General features: G+C 38.8%; 1 protein-coding gene across 3 annotated transcripts; it reads right to left on the bottom strand.

The window, feature by feature from the left end:
* Positions 1-93: 93 nt before the first annotated feature.
* ocrl (OCRL inositol polyphosphate-5-phosphatase) lies at positions 94-18,840 on the bottom strand. 3 transcript variants are annotated; one of them, XM_031303277.2, is made up of 24 exons: positions 18,321-18,840; positions 17,023-17,102; positions 14,892-14,983; positions 14,428-14,466; positions 13,938-14,051; positions 12,514-12,708; positions 12,140-12,374; positions 11,828-12,001; positions 11,556-11,657; positions 11,331-11,445; positions 10,952-11,068; positions 10,453-10,634; positions 9,980-10,091; positions 9,308-9,417; positions 8,944-9,079; positions 8,711-8,821; positions 8,347-8,512; positions 7,896-8,131; positions 7,160-7,183; positions 5,237-5,356; positions 3,815-3,899; positions 3,471-3,598; positions 3,159-3,270; positions 94-2,276 (listed from the first exon to the last, which is right to left on the bottom strand). In XM_031303277.2, the coding sequence occupies exons 1-24, from the start codon at positions 18,360-18,362 to the stop codon at positions 2,152-2,154; spliced, it is 2,952 nt and encodes a 983-aa protein (XP_031159137.1). In that variant the 5' UTR covers positions 18,363-18,840; the 3' UTR covers positions 94-2,151. The 3 variants fall into 3 exon arrangements, with proteins under 3 accessions (XP_031159137.1, XP_031159139.1, XP_031159141.1); XM_031303279.2 differs by lacking the exon at positions 7,160-7,183 and having other exon boundaries at positions 18,321-18,839; XM_031303281.2 differs by lacking the exon at positions 17,023-17,102 and having other exon boundaries at positions 18,369-18,836.
* Positions 18,841-19,342: the final 502 nt, after the last annotated feature.

The raw sequence follows: 19,342 nt of genomic DNA, 5'->3' as shown, positions 1-19,342 counted from the left end.
CTAAAGAGTGATCCCCAAAAAACATTGTACAATTGTTGTTCATCTAAATAACAAGCTGTCAATAAAAAGGCAGTGTTGAATGGGAAAACAAAACTGCTTTATACATAGTTTTATTTCTGTTAAATAAATTAAAAGCACCAAAAATCTGTAAAGTTGAAAACAGGTGCGAGTGTTTCCTCACGTACCTTTAAATGTACCTTAATTTTATGAGCAGATTGTGACAAAATTAAAGACAAAAAACACAAATGCATCAGTTGGTACAGTGGCATAAGACAACACATAAAATCAGAGGTTATTAATTATATTGATTTCCTGTTTGACATGTTGAGGATAGTATTTCTAAAGACAAAGTGAATAAATAAAATGTAAAATGGCTCTCCCAAATCTGAATCACCAGAACTATTCATTCAGGCTCAAGCCACCTTTTGGCAAAGCGCGGCTTGATTAAGACCAACAGAGGAATCTAGTGTATTGATGGCGATAAGGCAGAAAAAAAAACTATGCAAGAACAGAGCCAGTTCAGCCCAACATGCTTTTCTATACGTGCCATGATTGTCAGTGTTGTCACCTTACATCATGTGCTCACAATGTCTCCAAACATTAAATCTTCTAAAATTCCCAGAGCATCTAAGAAGAAATCCTCTGGCATCACTAAATTACAGGAGACACTGAGCAAAGGTAAATTAATGTCATAAACGTGAATATTTTTGTCAACTGGGAAAGCTAATGCCGACATATCTTGGGTAAAACTGTAAAAGAGGAAATGTTGTTCATTATACACAGTTTAAGTTCCTTATTTCAATAACCATGACATGTATTTTCAACAGTGACTACAAATGTTCTCAGTGGCACAAATGAGAAAGGTGCACAAAGACAGGCTGTACCCTGCAGAGTAATGAGCCATTCAATCTTGCACCCAGAAAGTGCTGCATCACTTAAAGCAAGAGTACTATTCATCTGGATTCACCACGAGGAACACAACAGTCTTGGCAACACAGGCCTAAAACAACGAAAAATTATGTGGCAGAAGTGAGGAAAGACCTGTAAACAAACACAGACATCAACAGTACCACAAACATGACAAAACGTAAGACGCCATCACAGATTTGCGTCACCATACCGACAAATACCCATGAAATACCCAGGGAAACAATCACTATTTACACTATTTAAGAAATTAAGAACCACAGAGGGTGACTCGTCGCTCAATTCCGGTTGACCAGGAAGTTAGTGTGTTAACAGACTTGTTTTGTAACTCAAGAGGAACTGGCAAAATGAAATGTGAGGCTCACGGCTGGAGTTACATAAAAACAGCAAATATTCACGACAGAGTTTTCTATAACAGGATGATAAAAACAAGTGATGAAAATTTTAAAACCAATGCAGAGCTAAAAAAAAAAAAAAAACATACTGTAGAAGGAACCAGAAATTGTTCCTATGGTGCAAACTTAGATGAAAAATATTTAAATAACAGTAATAATACAATCAGTATGGTAACAAAAAGGTCCGAATGATATCTATAATATTGTCCCCTCAGTTAAAATTAATGATTGTCATGATTTATCTTAAGCTTAAACATTCTTAGTGATACATTTCCACAATTATTCCATTTCAAACTATTTATACTTGTATTCAGTCTACTTCTTTAAACTTCAGGGATTTACTTTTCTTTAGTGTAATTGAGTCTTTCGCTTAGCATCTATGGATACATAGTGTTTTTTACATTCATACCACTCACTCACGGTTAGGAGAGATATTTTTGGCATGAGTGCCTACAATAAGAAGGGTCAGCTGAGGAGGAGAACAACTTTATTCTGGAGCCACAGCCTTTCGGTCATCAGAAAGTGCATAGGCATGAGTTTAAACCTCTCCCAAGTGCTTCCAAATCCAGCGAGTGGTCATATTGTGAACGGACTGATGATATAACACTTGGTAAAATCATCACAGCTCTAATGGAAGTCTTGAGTTCCTCTAACATGAGCGATTGTGAAAAGGTAGAATGCAAAAGAGCTGCACTGGTCTCCAATAGATGACAAAGTACCACGTGGAGGTTCCACAGTGTCCTACAGGTCCATGTCCTTTGCCAACAGTAAGCCAGGCTGGGAATCAACTCCAAACCCGACTGATGGCGTGAGGTACCATTAACCTCGGTTACTCATCGTCTCCTGCCATGAGGAAACCCAGAATGAAGTCGATGGCTTTCTGCCGTTCGTGTGGTGTCTGCCTGCCCATCAGGTTGGGAGGCGGGCGGATAAGGAGGCTGGCAAAGAGTGTAGCTAAAATACAAGAACAGGACAAAGAGGTAAAGAAAAGAACTGATATGCTAACAACATCTATAACATCTTCTATCAAGTAAAATAAAATAAAACTAATTTTACATGGTCTGTATAACCAGCGGTGTGAAGACAATATACGCAGTTAAACATTCATGTCACAGTAACCAACCCTTGTGTGGATATTTAGCAGAATGGCTACCATAAAGATGATGTGTAAAATCCCTAACTGACAGAAAATCAAAGGAAAGGAAGAAAGTGAATAGTTAGTGCTCTCCCCTACCACTGTATAACCCACAATGCCTTTAAACAACCTACAGTAAATTAGTCTAAACTGCTTCAGTGGAAATACTCAGTTGTCTGCACTAAAGGTTAATAAAATATCATCATCTCATTACTTGTTAATGAGTATATTCAGGGATGGGTATCATTTAAGAAGTTTTGGTTATAGCTTAAATTTAATTCTGACACCAAAATTTATTAATTATTGCCCAAGTGCAGTATTTTGTGTAAAGGTTTATATGACATAATAATAATAAAAGTGTAAACACTGAAATGTTTTGTCTCAGTGCATCATTGAAACACGGATGTCCAATGTTATGTATGCCATTTTTATAAAAGTATTGTAAAACAGAAGCTTCTGTTGTTGTCACAGTGGCTTATGGGGATCACTGTTGTTATCCTGACTGTTCATTGCCATGGGAAACACAGAGAGAGAGCTTCACATACAACAAACCAATTTACACTACAATGGTCTTATTTTTCATTGTGCTATGTTGTCCAAATTGATTGAGACACATTATAAACATCTATAAACAATACATTGGCTATTCAATGAGCTATAAAATAGTATGAACATTAAGGTAGGATGTATCCATTGCATACCTATGAGGCTGGCTGTTAGGTTGTTGTTGTGTGAGTGCTTGAGAAGTTCCTTCAGGAAGGCCATTAAGTAGCGAAACACGTTGCGGTGAGCCCGGGCCAGCTGGGAGATCAACTGTCCATTGTCAAAAGTAGACAAAGATTAGTCATACACATTACTGTATGCAGTATAGGACATGGGCAATCCTGGGATAATGCTGAGCTAAAACATAGCCACTCTGCACTCTTTTCTATACAGTTCTTCTAAGAAAACAACGCCTAATTGGTATCCATCATACAGTTAACTACATGTTATGTTGAGTGTAGGCACTGCACCTGTTTGCAGAGGCGGCTGTCATGAGAGCAGTCTAGGCACCGTTGGTAGAGTTCATAACACACCACTGGTTCCGGCAAGGCCTCCAGGAAGATCAACAGAGCCTCAGCTACAGAGTGGTTACAACCAGCTACATGAACAGTTAGGGAAGAACAAGCAAATATGGAGTTCTATAAATATACTGAGAGGTAGGGTCGAAATTAGTTTATTGAGTAAGTATGCAAGTATGTGCCTTAATGCTACTCTATGTGTCTTATTTTATGTGCTGTTTGGCATTGAAGTGGTTGCAGGACTGGGTCTTAATGAAATCTGGGGCATGTGGGACTGGCTTCATAAACAAGGATACAGATAGAGTCTGGGATGCTGGTGTCCAGACAGTCGATAATGCTCTGCAGCTCCTCTTGTAGGCCTGGTGTCTGGAACAAGTCCTCCTGGGAGACACACAGAGACAAATATGGAACATTTAAAAAAACAGTTTCCACAAGTACCTCTGTGTCTAATCAGTATCAGTGTATGGTGGTTAGTTAGGCAGTAAATGTCATGCACACACAAGTGCCCAGCCCACTTACAGTTATAAGACACAAAAAGAATACTGTTGCCATGGTGATAAATTTGCCAGACTTGTTACATGACATTGCAAATAAAGAAATCTGCCTTCTAAATCATCTATAATCTATAAATCGTCATATAATGACGAATAAAACATGAAATGACTTTGTCTTCAGCCTCACATACTAAATTACTTGGAAAACAAAGTCTTTTCTCTTCAGGGAGACCAGTAAACCTGTCTGTTCATAACTGTGCACACACACAAAGATCTTCTTCACATAAGGCTCCACACTGTAGTTGTTTTCCATCAGGACAGCAAGTTCGTAATTTAGGTTCGTACCAAACATTAATAGACCACCTTTCTTTGTACATTGGAAATTATTTGTGCTGAGCATCACGAATATTAAGTAAGTAAAATGTATTTATACAGCACTTTTCACAGATTGAATCACAAAGTAATTTGCATAAGAACATACAACATAAAACATACAATACACAATTAAAATGACAATGTATTACATAAAGTGCAGTCAACCAAACGCTTATCTAAAAAGGTAGGGCTTAATCTCATTTTAAACAAGTCCACAGAAACACTATTATGCTTTTTTTTAAATACAAAACATGATTCAATCATACAAAATAAAGATTTCATCTTACTACTATTGTTACTGTCCAGTGAAAACCATGTTGTTATCTCCAAAATTTGACAATTTTTAAATTTGAAGGATTAAGTGTTCCTATGGGCTGAGAAAATTGTCCTGCTTCCTAAAACGTCCTAAACTGAACCATATAAAATCCCATTGAGTTACAAAAAAAATGTCACAAAATTGAAAACATTGCCGTGTTTCTCAACTCATGAAACGTTTTGGAGATACATGGTTTCACAGGACAGTAACACTATATTAAATGAATATTGTGGAATTAAAAAAATATTGTTATCTGGAATTCTGTCTTATACTACCATGTAATAGCATAAGTGCCTTTTCTTGATCATCTTTAAGGGTGGATTACATCAAAGTGAGACACTTATTAGCACATTATCAGAAAGTGAGAAGCACTTGTTTGGTCATCATATGTACATTACTGACATTAATTTCATTTACTTTATTATATAGTATATTTAATAGCCTTTTCAAGTCCCATTATTATTTAAAATATCATCTTATGTATATTACAAGGTTGTTGTAGCCAGTATTTTAAAAGCTGTAGCCTTTCTTACCTGATCACAGGATTTGGTGAAGAGATGGTTGACAAGAATCCACACTTCTTTGGGGATCTTCAGAGGTTTGTCCTCGGTACTTGCACCATCCACCATCAGGAAGCTCACCTTTGACCTTTCCTGATGAGAGATATTAACACATTCACTATGTTTCACACTGGCAAACTGTAGCAGACATTACATTATTTCCTGTAATAATATACCAATATTCTCCTGTGTACTCAGTAACAGAACAATTATCAAAATCATGACATTATTCTTATACTGTGTGAATTATAGAGACTTCTATGTGACTGAACATGAGACATTTGATCAATTAGTGATGGAGTAGGAGCAGCAGTGATTATCTCAGAGGTCTGGAAACTTGAATGTAGGAGAGCCATTTTAAAAAGGGCTGTATATCACATTCTTTTTGTCTCTGCAAATGGATTCCCGAGACTCACGAGAGACATCCAAAAATACCCACAGCTAGTGAGGCTGCACATACAGTAAATGCAGAGGAAACTGGAGTGAGCATTAAATGGGGGACTATGCCAACATGCAGGACTAATGTGATATCCTGTAAAATGTTTTACCATCAAAATAGTCTACTGAACCTTCAGGTATTTACAGTGTGGTGAATCTTCCATATACAAGATCAAGAAAGCTTTAATAAAGAATGTATAAATTGCTACATTGTTAGAAAACAAAGCCTAATTCATATTCTAAGTGGATATCTGTTCTGTCTCAATGCAGCTACTCAGTTTCACTGATCAGTAACAAGTTATGAAATGCAAGAGGAGACTTGTTTGGCTTCATATGAGTGTTTGAGTTTAGCTGAACAGAGCCTAATATTTCTTCTCATTATTTTTGATTGCGTATACGAGGGAGCTGTGCAGTCAGGGTGACCTGCTGTGAAATGAGATTTTGTGTTTGTGTGTGTTTCATTGGACTGGAGTACCCTGTCCTCAATAGGCCAGGGGAGATTTAATGGCTGACTGATCCACACATACAGATTATAACTAAGCTGACATGGTCTGGTCTGTGAGTGGCTGTGGGTTAACAATTGTTGCCCTTGTCAGCTTTCTGAAATGTAGAGTATGAAACTGATTCAATTTTCTGATTAGCTAGTGAAGCCACTTTTTAAATCAACCTAAGTGCACAATACTGTAGCTGAAAAAGACTGCATGTTAAAGGAATAGTACAACATTCTAGGAAGTAGGCTTTGTTTCTTACTTTCAGAGCATTAGATGAGGTTTGCTACCACTCTTGTTTCTGTGCATTAAGTAGCTACAGATAGATTACCTTAGTTTAGCACAAAGACTGGAAGCAGCTAGCCTGGCTCTCTCCAAAGTTTAGAAATACATGTACCAACACCTCTAAAGCTTCATAATTGTTGTTTGCAGCATTTTGATGTCTGATAATAAGCCTTCGAACTCTTGTAGCTGTTACTCAATCTGGATTTCCTGGATCAGATTGTCTCACTGGCAACCAAACCAACAGGCCCCAACTAACACAGCTCCTTGCACTGTTTTAACAATGTCTCATCTAATTCTCAGAAAGAAAGTGAATAAAGTTATCCAATAATATATTATAATAATATTTTAATATAACATTATATTCCAAAATGTCAAAGTGTTCCTTCACTTTCTGCTTGTTGGACAGCAGGATAACATTTTATGCTTAACAAAATAAAAATCAAATATATTTCTACCACAGTATGTAAATCTTTGAGATTAAAGTTAGACATTAACAGGATGTAGCCTACACTGGGGCGTTTGTTGATTGACTAATTCTAATACTTGAACCAGTTTCTCTTTATGACGTGAGCGATTGAGGATGGTCAATAAAGTGTCATAAAGCAGATACTAGGTCTTGTAACCAAGGGGATTTTAAAGGGCTGATTTCACTGATAGATGATCAGTATTGGTTTTAATATTTTACCTTTTCCATGTAGCTGTCCTCTCCCTGAGCAAGAAGTCAGCCAACAACCACAGTGAAGAGTTGGAAAGGAAGGATCAAGGCAATTAGAGGCGATGAAGGGAAACAAAAGAAGAAAGAACAAAGTAGATAGAAGAGGTATTTGCATAAACACAGAATCAGAAAAGTAGAAAGATTACAGATTGTTCTTGCATAAATCATTGATCAAATACACCAGGCCAGTAGGAAAATGGAATAGCTTAAATAGAAATAAAAGGAGTACTGAATGATAGTATATTCCAAAGCAAAGTCAGATTAAGTCAAAAATAGCATTATGGAAACAGACAGAGGTGAACGTGTGAAGACCAGAGGAATCTATTTATATGAAGCACTAATATGGGCCTAACCTGAGTCAGTTTTCCCTGTTCTTTAGGAGCTCCCTTCCTATGTTTTTTGCCACTTCCTTGTTCCCTTGGCCCCTTTTGGCCAGAATTATACAGGTCGAGACATTTTATGCGCTCCAAATATAGTTCTCTCTGTGTGACTGAGTTTACCCTGAGGGCGTGAACAAGCTCTCATGCGTCCCCGCTCAGGTTTCAGGTAGTGAGAAGCAGCCATCGCATTACAATCTGAGCTAAGCTGCTCTGAATAGAGGAGGGTTTATGTTTCAGAGCTTCAACTAGCAATCTCAGGGAAATATGTCTCTGTTCAGTAATCTCATCACTTTAAACTGGTCTGATTGGATTTTCATTTCCCTCACCAGGTCAATTAGTTTGGTGATGGGGATCTCTCTGATGGGCTTCTTCATGCGGCACAGAGTCTCCAGCGAGGTACCAAAGCAGCTGGGCAGGTAGTTGCCAGAGATGGTAATGAAGTAGTCTTTGCCACGGTCCAGATGGAGCACCAGAATGTCCTCTATGGCGTCCTCCCCAGAGTTCAGCAGTGTGACGGAGTCTTTACTGACGTACACCTCCAGATAGATCTCCAGGGTCTCATCTGTTCAGGAAGATAGGGCAGGGTTTTAATGCAACTATTAAAAAGGGTGAATGGCATGACTCGCCACAATAGTCAGAATTACACTATTACAGTAGGAAAACTAAATGTTACATTTCATCACCAATGATTAAAATACTACATGATCACAGATCTAAAATATTGAGGTAACAAGCCTAAGGACAATCAAAAAAGAAAACCGAGTTATTCAGACTTACTGGGCTCTAAGAATCCATCGCTTGGCTCGGCACGGAGCCAAGGCTTACAATACTGCGAGTCATTGAGTTTGGGGATGAAGACAAAGTGACAGGGGACCTGGCCGTCATTTGTTATTAGGAAGCGCTCCTTTTGAAGCTGGCGAAATTTCACATTCCCAAATGTAAACTGCAGGACAGGGAAAGAGAGGCAACATTAACCACATATTCCAAGTAGCTCCATCTTACAATTCTTTGGATAAATTACAACAAGCTACTCTGTTTTTAAGGTTATCAGTGATTAGTGCCTGAGATGATATCACTGAGGAAGGAACATAAGATAGACCATCAGTTGGATGAGTGTATGTGAATGTGAAGACTTTTTTACCTCTCTCCTGCTCAGAGTTACAGATGGAAGGAAATCGTTCTCCATTCTGTCCATCGCTCGAACAATCTCCTCAAACACCTTTTTGTGGCGCTGCTCATTTACCACCTTAACCTGGTACACAAACACACAGATCCTATTTATTAAAATGAATAGCAGAACAGTGCATGTTTCAACCAAAACCAGTCAGTTGGCATCATGTTTTTTTTTTTTTATTTTAAAACATAGTTTCTTACCCCTACAGTGAAGAGAGCACTGACAGGCTTGTGGTCACTAGTTTGCAGCTCCATGTGACTCCGGTATTTGAGCTGCTTGACATTGTTGCCCCTCCACAGGATTCTGTCACACCAAGCCGGGACACGGCACTTCCCACTGCAGGAAACAGCCACAGTTTCAGAGGCAAAGTTAACAGTCAGACATCAGATCTGTATTAGTGTAATGATAAGGCTGGAAAAAGCTTCCTTACTGGCAACATTTAATCAGGATTCCAAAGAAGAAAAACAAAACTGAGGAAAAGTTGGATATAACAATGCAAATCCTGGAGTAGGTTTGTGTGTTAAATAATTAAAATAAAGATACAATACAGGGATATATTTTTACCTTGAGTCCCATCGATCCGTTTTTGGGTCGTACTTGTACGTGGGAATGAAGTTGATCTCTCCCTCTATGAAGTCTGTGAAGGCTTTCTTCGTCTGCCTCTGAATGTTCAGCTACACAATGAAAGTGGCAACATTTCAAAGTATTATTCGGTGAAAGAGTCAAACCAGAATCCAGTTCATTATTATCACACAGATAAGTTTAAGAGGAAAATCATGGCAGATTACAAACGCATCAAGTGTGGTAATATGTAACAACCTGCGTAATAACGCTATTAGCAAAACAGCTTCCCTTATACATTTACATATAACTTCTATTTATCATGATCCATTTATCATTTACTGTTTCAGTTATGTCTCACTGTCATACATTTACACATCAGAGATTGAAAAACACAAGCACCGTATACAGTACTAATACAAACAAACATATTTTACTAACAGCTACTAAGCAGAAACACAAGAGTTACAGCTAAAATTATCTCATTTTGTGTCAAAATGACTACATACACGACAAATTATTCAAGTAATACTTCTAGTTATAGAAACAGATAAAATGGCTTTAGGTACAGAACAAAATGCCTCTATCACTACTTCTAAGTTCTAAAGTTGTCTGTGTTTTTAAAGTTAAAAATAAGTAAACCTTATGGTACCTTTTCTTTCAACAGTCTCTTACCTGATCAAGCTCCTGAAGCTTTTTTAGCTCATTCTGAGAGATGTGCTGTTTGACCTCAGCCGAATCGTATATGAACAGACGATAGTTTAGATCCCCGAGCCAGATTACTACACTGAAACACAAACAGAGACGGACATAGCTTTAAACAACAGAATCACAGCAACAACTTTGTAGTGAATTTGATTATGTTTACAAATCCTTTCAAAGATAGTTAGTAGCTCATCTTTGTAAAGCTACTAAAGACAGACACTAATTATGTTAGTGTATCAGGTAATAAGACCTTGGCAGTATAGAATTATTTTGAAGTATTGGAAATGTGAAAAAATAATTTGTTATATGTACAAACAATAAAACACAAGAATTGTGAACAAAACCTCAAGCTGATGATACAAACAAAACCAATGAATGTAAAATCTGACTCTGCACATTCATTGAATGTTCTCACTCTGGACATGAATGCCTGAGGAACTCACTCGTGCTTGACGATACTGAGAGGGGGGTGGTCCAGTAAGTGGAAGGTCATGCGGGCACAGATGTCTTTATAGTCCTGGTTGCGGCGCTCAAAGTCTTCCACGTGCGCTGCTAGATGTGAGTTGACGATGCAGAAGCTAGTATTGTGGAAAACAAACCTGACTGCCACACCTCCTTTGTTCCCCTGCAAAAGAAATTACACATAAAAAAAGATCTGTCAGTTTGCACATGCAGGAATGGTATGTGTAACATGTTTAATATTAAATAAATCAATCAATCAAACAAACAAATAGAAGTGCAGTATACTGTACTATCAGGAAAAAACACATGACCTTTTAAGTATTTCTTAACACTGAGCGATACAGCATTTTTGGTTTTTTTTACATTTTATTTATTTTTCTGCTAACTTGAATGAAAAAATCATGGCACATTTATCCCATGGTTGTCTACTATCACTATGTGTATTTTGAGGCAGTTGGTCTGAGTTTAGAGTGAACAAACCATTTTCCCCATGATTCCTGTCCCCACATGCTCTGCAGCCACTTCTTTAATGTGATTCTTGTGAATTTTTTTGACAAAGATGACAAGCATCATCCCAACTAGACGTATCATTCGAACCTGTAGACATAAACAAAGCAAGTTAGCACATTTATCAATGTATTCATCAACATGGCAGGATCCAATTGTTCTAGACAGTATTCATCCATGAGAAATGGCTGCATTTATATGGCGCTTTATATCCAATTTACATTACATTCACACACACTGATGGCCAGGGGCAAATTTATTACTATTTCTATAACAGTGTCTTGCTCAAGGACACTTCAAAATGTGGACAGGAGGAGCTGGAGATCAAACAAACAGTCTTTTCTCTACTCACCCTCTTGTATTTGGCTTTTGGGTGCAAGCTCCTCTCCATAGCTTCCACCCACAGCTGCTCCTTGGGCGAGTCCATGTAGAGGAAAGCTTCAGTGCTCAGGTCCAATTCTTGAAAACTACAGTCATAAAACAAGTCACCATATTTAATGTTAGTAAAGCAAAAGCAGAGCACGATATGTATGACTTCATGGTCAGAAAAGGTACCGTAAGATAAATTCTCACTGACCCCAGAGCATAAATATCAGGAGGTTCTGCGTCACAGCAGAGCCACGGCTCAAGGCTGCTGTCTGGAGCCTGGCCGTTCACATTCCACGTACCTGTGAAAAACCTAAAGAAACAAAAAGCAGTATTTATGCACAGAGTAGGGTTAATGTGTGCAGGAGCAGCATTGTTGTGTTTCTATATATATATATATATATATATATATATATATATATATATATATATATATATAAAATACAACAAACTAACGATATATAATAAAGAAGCTCCTCTCACCTGAAGGTCTGGATGTCCACATACTCGTTCTCCTTCTTACCCAGGCGGTGTTTGATGAGGTATTCTCTTTGCCCTGCCTGGCTGGAGAACATGGCCTGTCTCATGCTGTTGGTTGTGGGGCTGTCGCTCCAAGACGTTGGCCTGTCCGCATGGTCAAACCCTGACCTAAAACTACTGGAATGGAAAAAGTAAGTACAATTTAACACCAGCAACATTTTGGACGAATCAAAACTGTTTTAAAGTTAAATATATTCAGCCAGTTTCCAGTGTTTTCAGTAAACCCGACATGGCGTCATAAAAAGGTCAACTTACTCTGGTTTGGAGTTGTCTTTGGCCTGTAGGGAGACAGCTCTGTCTTTAGGGATTGGTGGAGGAGGCAGAGGATTGGATGGATTGTAGGAGGCTTTGCGAGGAGGTAGAGGGGGAACTGGAGGAGGCTCCCTAGCGGCGACTATGCGATTCTGGTGGTTCTTTTTTTCCTCCACTTTGAGAGCGTGGTTAAAGTTGTCCTCAAAGCCAAAGTCTGAGGCAAGTGATTGAACTGGATCTTCAGAAAGTTCAGAGGAACAGAGGATTTAATCTAACAGCAACAGGAACTAATTTGGAAGACAAAGACGTTGGGCCATTTATCTTTTTTTCTTAACTGTTGGATTTTTCTGAATGTAAACACAGTATCTGTATATCACCTGCGTTAGTCCGATTTGTTGACCTGCTGTTGTTTAGGTTGGGAGGCAGAGCACTGGTAGATTTGGGTGGGTTGACTCCAGAGCCCACAGAGTTAGCAGTCTTGTTTGCTCTTTGCGGTGGGATCGGGACCGGACCTCTCAGGGCTGTTGGCGCAAGGGGCTCCATTGCTTTGGGTTTTGTGAGTTTGGATTCAACTGAGAAAATGAAACTGCATTGTCAGGATAAAGCACACAATGATCCACACTTAACACAACCATAATTTACACCATCGACTCTTTACACCATCTCAGCAGTGATATAGACTCTCTGTTCATGTATATGGCACATCCACCGACTTACTTATACCTCACTACGTGCCGGCATTTGTAATGCCCACTTATTCTGCACTTTATGTAGCATATTGTATTCTGTATTCTTGTACTGTATTGAATGTGAAACTATTTGTTGTCTTGCACGCCTACGCTTTTCTTGGCCAGGTCGCCGTTGCAAATGAGAACCTGTTCTCAACAGCCTACCTGGTTAAATAAAATTAAAATAAATAATCAAGCAGAAGAAGCATCTTCCCAGGGAACTTTATTTTTTTGTGTAAAAAACAATAAAAATGTGCTACACCTTGCTCGAGATGGAAGCTCATATGTCTTGTTAAACCTTTGACTTTACTAAGGTAAATTCAGATGCTGTTTCAGTTGACCTCACTGAATGCAAATATGAACATAGATAAAAAAAAAATAATAAGCCAACACCCAGAAGAGCAATGTTGTCATTACAGGAAGTAGAGTATACCAGCTGGCAAGTGGCTTGCTGATAACAAGAGGCCACGGTTCTACTGTAGTACTACTGATACTATAGGATGTTATAATTATCGACTAGTAAATGAAAATAAATGATAGTAACAGTAAAACTAGATGTACAGGTTCTGAGTATAGAGATGATAACAGCTCACTGGCCATTTTTTAATAGCCACAGTTTACATTCACATCAAAAGTGCAATTAGGGAAAAACTCACGTAAAAAAACAACCACACACTTTTTAGTCTTTATCTACTTACTATAAATATAAAAATAATCCAAACCAGTACTACAGTGTAATACACAGTAGTGAGGACACATGTACACCCTAACAACTACTTTGTATTTTGGGACAGCTAAAAAAGTTTGCTCATTCAGTTGAGGAGTATGAGTTACATGGCCAGAACAAAAATGTAAGAATGAAAGCAAAATAACGTAAGCTTCAGGCACCTTTAAAGGTGGATCGGATTTCAAAAATGTTAGCCAAGTGAGTTTCTCTCTACCAGTGTGGATGGCAAGTATACACAGGAAATCAGTGAGCGGTGTAATCCACCCTAGGTCAATAAATGTTAGATGAGTGAATAAATAATTAATCGTCTACTGCTTCAGACTACCGACAGACAGTGACGTCTTACCTTGTTGCTGAGCACTCTTCACCTGGGTGAAGAAAGTCTGAGTCCGATCATCATCCTGGAGTTCCAGCAGCAGCTCTGGAGCTTTATCTCCTTTGATTCGTATCCTAACGCAGGCTTGAGAAGGGTACAGAAAACACACACACTTACACACAGGTTGGACATGTTTAGACTTTGCAAACACATTAGAAATGCAGACTGTCTAGAAAACAAAGCAGAGTGATTTAATAGTGAACCAACTCAGCATTCTTTCAGAGAGCCCTGGTAACCCATGACCATTGTCTGCTACTAAATAAAGGACATTGGGCTGAAGGCATGTTCTAAAAATGGGGCTGTGTTGCAATAAATGCCATGTTTTGTTCCCAAAATACAGGCACATTTTATACTTGCTGGCATGCTTGGAAGACCAAAACAACATATTTTCTGCTTGTGCTAATCTGTTTGAAAACGAAGAGGAATTAATTTAATCTGAAGAGAGGTAAAACATACTTACAAGCTACTGAGAAGTTAATAAGAAGAGCCTCTTCCGCCTCTGAAATGAAAATGGAGAGAGCTTAAACGGCGCCAATGTAGTTCAAAGGTCTGTTGTGGGAGTAAACCAGAGGTGTTATAAATTATTTCAACAGGCTCAAGTTGTTGTCAGTTGATTTTTAAATGTTGTCTTCCAAGTGCAAAAGAAATGCTCCCTGGACTTTCACTTTTACACAAAGTGTGGCATGACCCTGAGTAACACTAACACCATTATGCACTATGGTTAAAGAATGTGAAGTGAGGGTCAACTTTATAAACATGCTACGTCTATTGGATAGAAAGCACAAACATCTTAGAATACATAGAAATGAAGAATAGTTTGTAGCAGTTGGTAACTTAAAATATCCTGAGCATTTGATTATAATTAGCATACCCAAAACAGTAAATACTGTGAATTTGATATTGAGGACAAAAAAAGTCACATACCTCGAATAATTTCAAAATTACCATTGATGGGTATAGACAGCTGAGCCACTGGACGAGACACAACAGCATCAGGGGTCGCCAAAACACCCAATCTGGATGAGAACAGCACACTTAACATCAGCTCTGTGATGTTTTAATATCATTTAAGATTATCAATAAAACCCTCTAAAACAAAGCATATGCAGACGGTCTGCAGCAATTTCTCTTTTATTCTCATAACAGCCATTTTCTTGGAATTAAAAATGTGTTTCATGCACTGAACATTTGTGATGCAATATGGGTAAATGTACAATAAGGATTAGATTATAATCAGTGATTAAAATGTGAATTTAAGATTTTTTTTAAATCTGAAATGCACATGCACACATGCAAAAGTCTCTTTTAGTCAAATTTGCAGGCCAGTTGCTTTAGTCGAATAAACAAACAATTAAGTAAAAAGCATCCTGCGTCAGTCAGGTCTTGTTGACAAAAGTCCAGTTTAGCAACCTAGCGGCTGGTGCACATTTAGAGGAGCTAAGCTTTGAGTTATTAAATAATCAACATAAGCAGCTTCAAATCTGTATGTGGGTTAATGTAGGCGTGGTCGTATTTCACTCTAACAATGGCTGACTAACAGCCAGGTCAAAGCAGCACACTGGGCACTGCCCACGCTTCCCCTCCACTTCACAATAAATCAGATTACTGTAGAAGAGAGGAACATGACTCAGCCCTGCTGTGTCAGAGGGACTCACAGTTCTGCAGAGTCTGCAAGGCCCCTCTAAAGTCATAAGCTACATGACAATTAACAATGGACCTCCTCAAGAGTGTGGACGAAATAATAAAACTACCTCAAATACAGAAGCTTTTGAATTAAATATGAATGTTGTAGTGAACCTCATGGCGGTTTTAATTTGAGACATGTTGCTTTAAGTCAATGTTTATTTGAGACTATAGTTTCTATTATCTGTACTCTTTGACCCTCTGTCAGACGCCTCATGTCTTAGTATAGTTGTTTTTACACCTGAGTTATAGCTTTAAATTAGTATTGATGCATCAGTGGCAAGGTCTGCTAAAATATGAATTGTAGCAAACAGAATAATCTTACAAATCATACAAATGCAGAACACAGGAAAAGCTATACTAAACGTTATCAGATATTTAATTAACATTAACATACAGCCTCAAAGATGAGATAAAACACTTCAGTTTAAACTAAACTAAAATATTGTCAGATTCATATTCAGTATTTATTGTAGGGTTGTTGCATTGTAATGTGCTTCCTTGGTTATTTTGTTCACCTTGTATAACAAGGCCATGTACCAACTGAAACCCTAACAGTGCCTGGTCTGCATGACTCTTCAGTTTAGGGTGTGTGTGGTTTTAACACAGTTAGCTGAGGACGGAGCTTGGGTGCCCATGTGAGTCTCATTACAGTTGAGGACTAAGGGGAGGAATTCTGGATAATGGGTAGTAAGCTGACTGCTGGTATGGGTAATTGCTTTCTCCCTCATGCTAGTAGCCACAACCTGCTACAAACACAAACAACACTGATCATTTAACACACCCACAACATCCTTTCACAGCACAAATGCTGCAGCTGCCAAGACCCAGATTAAAGTCCTGCTAATGTAACACTGGACCAAATCAAGACAGCTCCATGGGCAGTACTTTAGCCACACAACAATATAATTTGTATGTAATGCCATTCACTATAAAATCTATTCATGTGATATTACAAACCAACCATAAAACACAATAATCAAACTGTAGAACCTATTTTTCACCTTTTAGATTGTATTTTTAACCATCTTGATATGAGTTTGCATGTCAAAAGCCATATTTGGCCCGAAAAGCAACACAGCTATTCTGTGCATGTCAATCAAAGACAGCCGAAAATATAAAAAACAGTTTCCATTTTAAGGTACCTGGCCATAAGAAAAACAACAACCATCTACCTTCAAACACAGAAAAAGCTGTCAAAAACTTGGCTTTCATCAGAATGAAACAAAAGCTAAAGGAAGCGGTGCAGCCGGCAAAGATCTAAAATCTCAAGGTGTTCAGAGCTGCTTCGAAATCTGTGGCATCTCACTAGGTTTACCTATTGCTTGACATATTTACACAGATTTCGGTCATCAGATTCTCTAATACTTACATAAACTCTCCACTGCGCTCAATTAGTGACAGTAGTCTGGGCTCCTTCTGGCCAGCCCTCAGCTCCTGAACTCTCACCGTGTAAGCATCACAATCAAGGAATTATTTTGACTGAGGATGAGAAAGGCGCTTGGACATCACAAGCACTGAGATGTTATTTTAATTAACTGCAGACAGACCGGGCCTCACTGTCATGTTAAGCTTGGAAATTAGTATGCGTGTGGTTAGATTGAAGATACTCAAGAGGTGATGATCTCTGATAGAAGAAGCCATGCTTATTGAACATTAAGAGGCAAATGAATGTGACAAATGTCAAGTCACAAGGCACAGAAAGGTACAGAAAAAAAGAGAGTGGCCAAGGTGGTTAGTGGCAGCCAATGTAACTTAAAAGAAATCATGGCTCACATTATTCTGTTCAAGAACAAGTAGGTTTAATTAGATGAGCCTGGTCATATTGGTGTAGTCAGTAGTGGACTGAATAAAAAGTCAACTGTAGCTATAAACAACCAGGTGAATAAACTCACAAGTTAACCCGCTAGCTAATTATTACAATAAAAAGGCCGTCCACACCAAGAACGATAACTGTAAATACAGTATTTAAAAATCGTTTTTACTCATGTGGATGGCGGAGTCCACGCCACAACTATGACAACGACAGTAGCGAACGATATCTTTGGGATCACCTCAGAGCAACTACATAACACTGACAGCCAACCAATACCATACAACAAGGCACGGCAGATGACACTGCGGAGAGATTTGTTCGACACAGGAGTCAGTGGTGTGACGTGACTTTTCCACTCGGTGGGGCTACGATCCTTTAGGTATCTCTGTGTATTTTTTAGCGTTAGTAATTTGAAAGTATTTCTTATGTCACAGAAAACTCTGTGACATAAGACTCGCATCTTGTGTTTTGGATATTATCATAATGTGTCGGTGTTTTCGTGGTGCTCTGTACAGATCTGACACCTGCCCCTCCGACTCGCTTGGTTCATAAAATATACCCATATTCACGAGACATTCCTGCAATCTTACGTTGCAACGTCTACTGTACTCATGTATTATTATCAGCTGTAGCGTGCAGTGCCTGCGCCAAGCCACTGTTTACAGAATGTTATCGTTCAGCAGTGTGGATGCTCAGCTCACATAGTTATCGTTCTTGGTGTGGATGGCCCCTTAGCGGAATTGATAACGTTACCTGACGTTAAATCTAACGTTAGCCAACAAGCTAAAGAAAACTGGAGAAAACACACACACATACACAAATGTTGTAACGTTAACTTAATTCAAAAAGGATATTGCCAAGCACTCTTCGTCGCATATGCCCAAAGAGGACTCCATTCTTACCGATAAATGACAAATAGTAATTTATCATTGGCTAGCGACTTTCTTTTGGTTCACTCCAGACACGGAGAGAGAAAGTTAAAATCCCCACCCGGTGCGCCGGCCTTCCGGGATTACAGCTGTTCAGCGGCTGCTCGCTAATGCTAACTTTAGCTAAGCTTGTTAGCCAGCTGTGGTTGTTGTTGCTGGACGTGGGCACAACTGTTCAACAGAGTCGATAAGTCAAAGTACCACGGTTAGTGTGCGCCATTCTTACAAAAACCTTGAAGTTCCCGGCGTCTTGTCTGTGTCTGGAAACAGGTTGGCCAGCCTACATAGCTGGTGGGTTGTGGCTGATTTAAGCGAGCTAGTTAGCTAAGGCTACAGCAGACAGTTAGCGAGATGTTGGAGGACTCCCTCCTACTTCTTGTGTCCCTCTCCCTGTTTATGCTGCATTCACGTGCTCCCCTGATGGTCTCAAATCCCGAGTTGGGAAGTCGTTCTTCCGACTTCGGTGTTGTAATGTGGGGACAACTTATACATCCATGGGGAAAACATGACTCTACAAAGAATATGTGTTGTTTTTTTTTATTTCTCAGAGCGTTTAAACAACAGCTGTTTCCAGTACTTATTTCCAGATTGTTTGTCCCACCCCAGACTTGCTGCACCAGTAACGTTACTTAAAACCACGCTTTATCCGACTTGGGTTGATGCTAATAAATACATTTTCAAACTAATCTAGGTCACTTGGACAGCTACAAACGGGTAATAGCATAATTGCAAAATACATGTGACGTGAGCAAAAAATTATATGCAATATGTGAATTAATAAATACTTTTTAACCAAACATTTTTATTCGTTCGCCATGTTACTGCGTAATATGACGATATAGTCGTGTTGCAAAATGTTCGCCTTCATTATACTCTCTATGATTCCGAGTAGTTCCGATTTCAGGGGCCATTCCGTTCAGGGAACTCACCATGGGGGAATTGGGGAA

This window comes from Sander lucioperca, chromosome 1 (genome assembly GCF_008315115.2).
Source record: "Sander lucioperca isolate FBNREF2018 chromosome 1, SLUC_FBN_1.2, whole genome shotgun sequence".
Taxonomy (NCBI): Eukaryota; Metazoa; Chordata; class Actinopteri; order Perciformes; family Percidae; genus Sander; species Sander lucioperca.
This window is presented reverse-complemented; position numbering and strand designations above follow the sequence as displayed.

Excerpts from the sequence above, each read along its gene's own strand:
- ocrl (XM_031303277.2), bottom strand. The coding sequence starts at position 18,362 with ATGGAGTCCTCTTTGGGCATATGCGACGAAGAGTGCTTGGCA. Across the intron at positions 14,052-14,427 it reads TATTAACTTCTCAGTAGCTT|CCTGCGTTAGGATACGAATC; the intron begins GTAAGTATGTTT and ends ACCCTTCTCAAG. Across the intron at positions 8,513-8,710 it reads TAACTCTGAGCAGGAGAGAG|TTTACATTTGGGAATGTGAA; the intron begins GTAAAAAAGTCT and ends CCTGTCCTGCAG.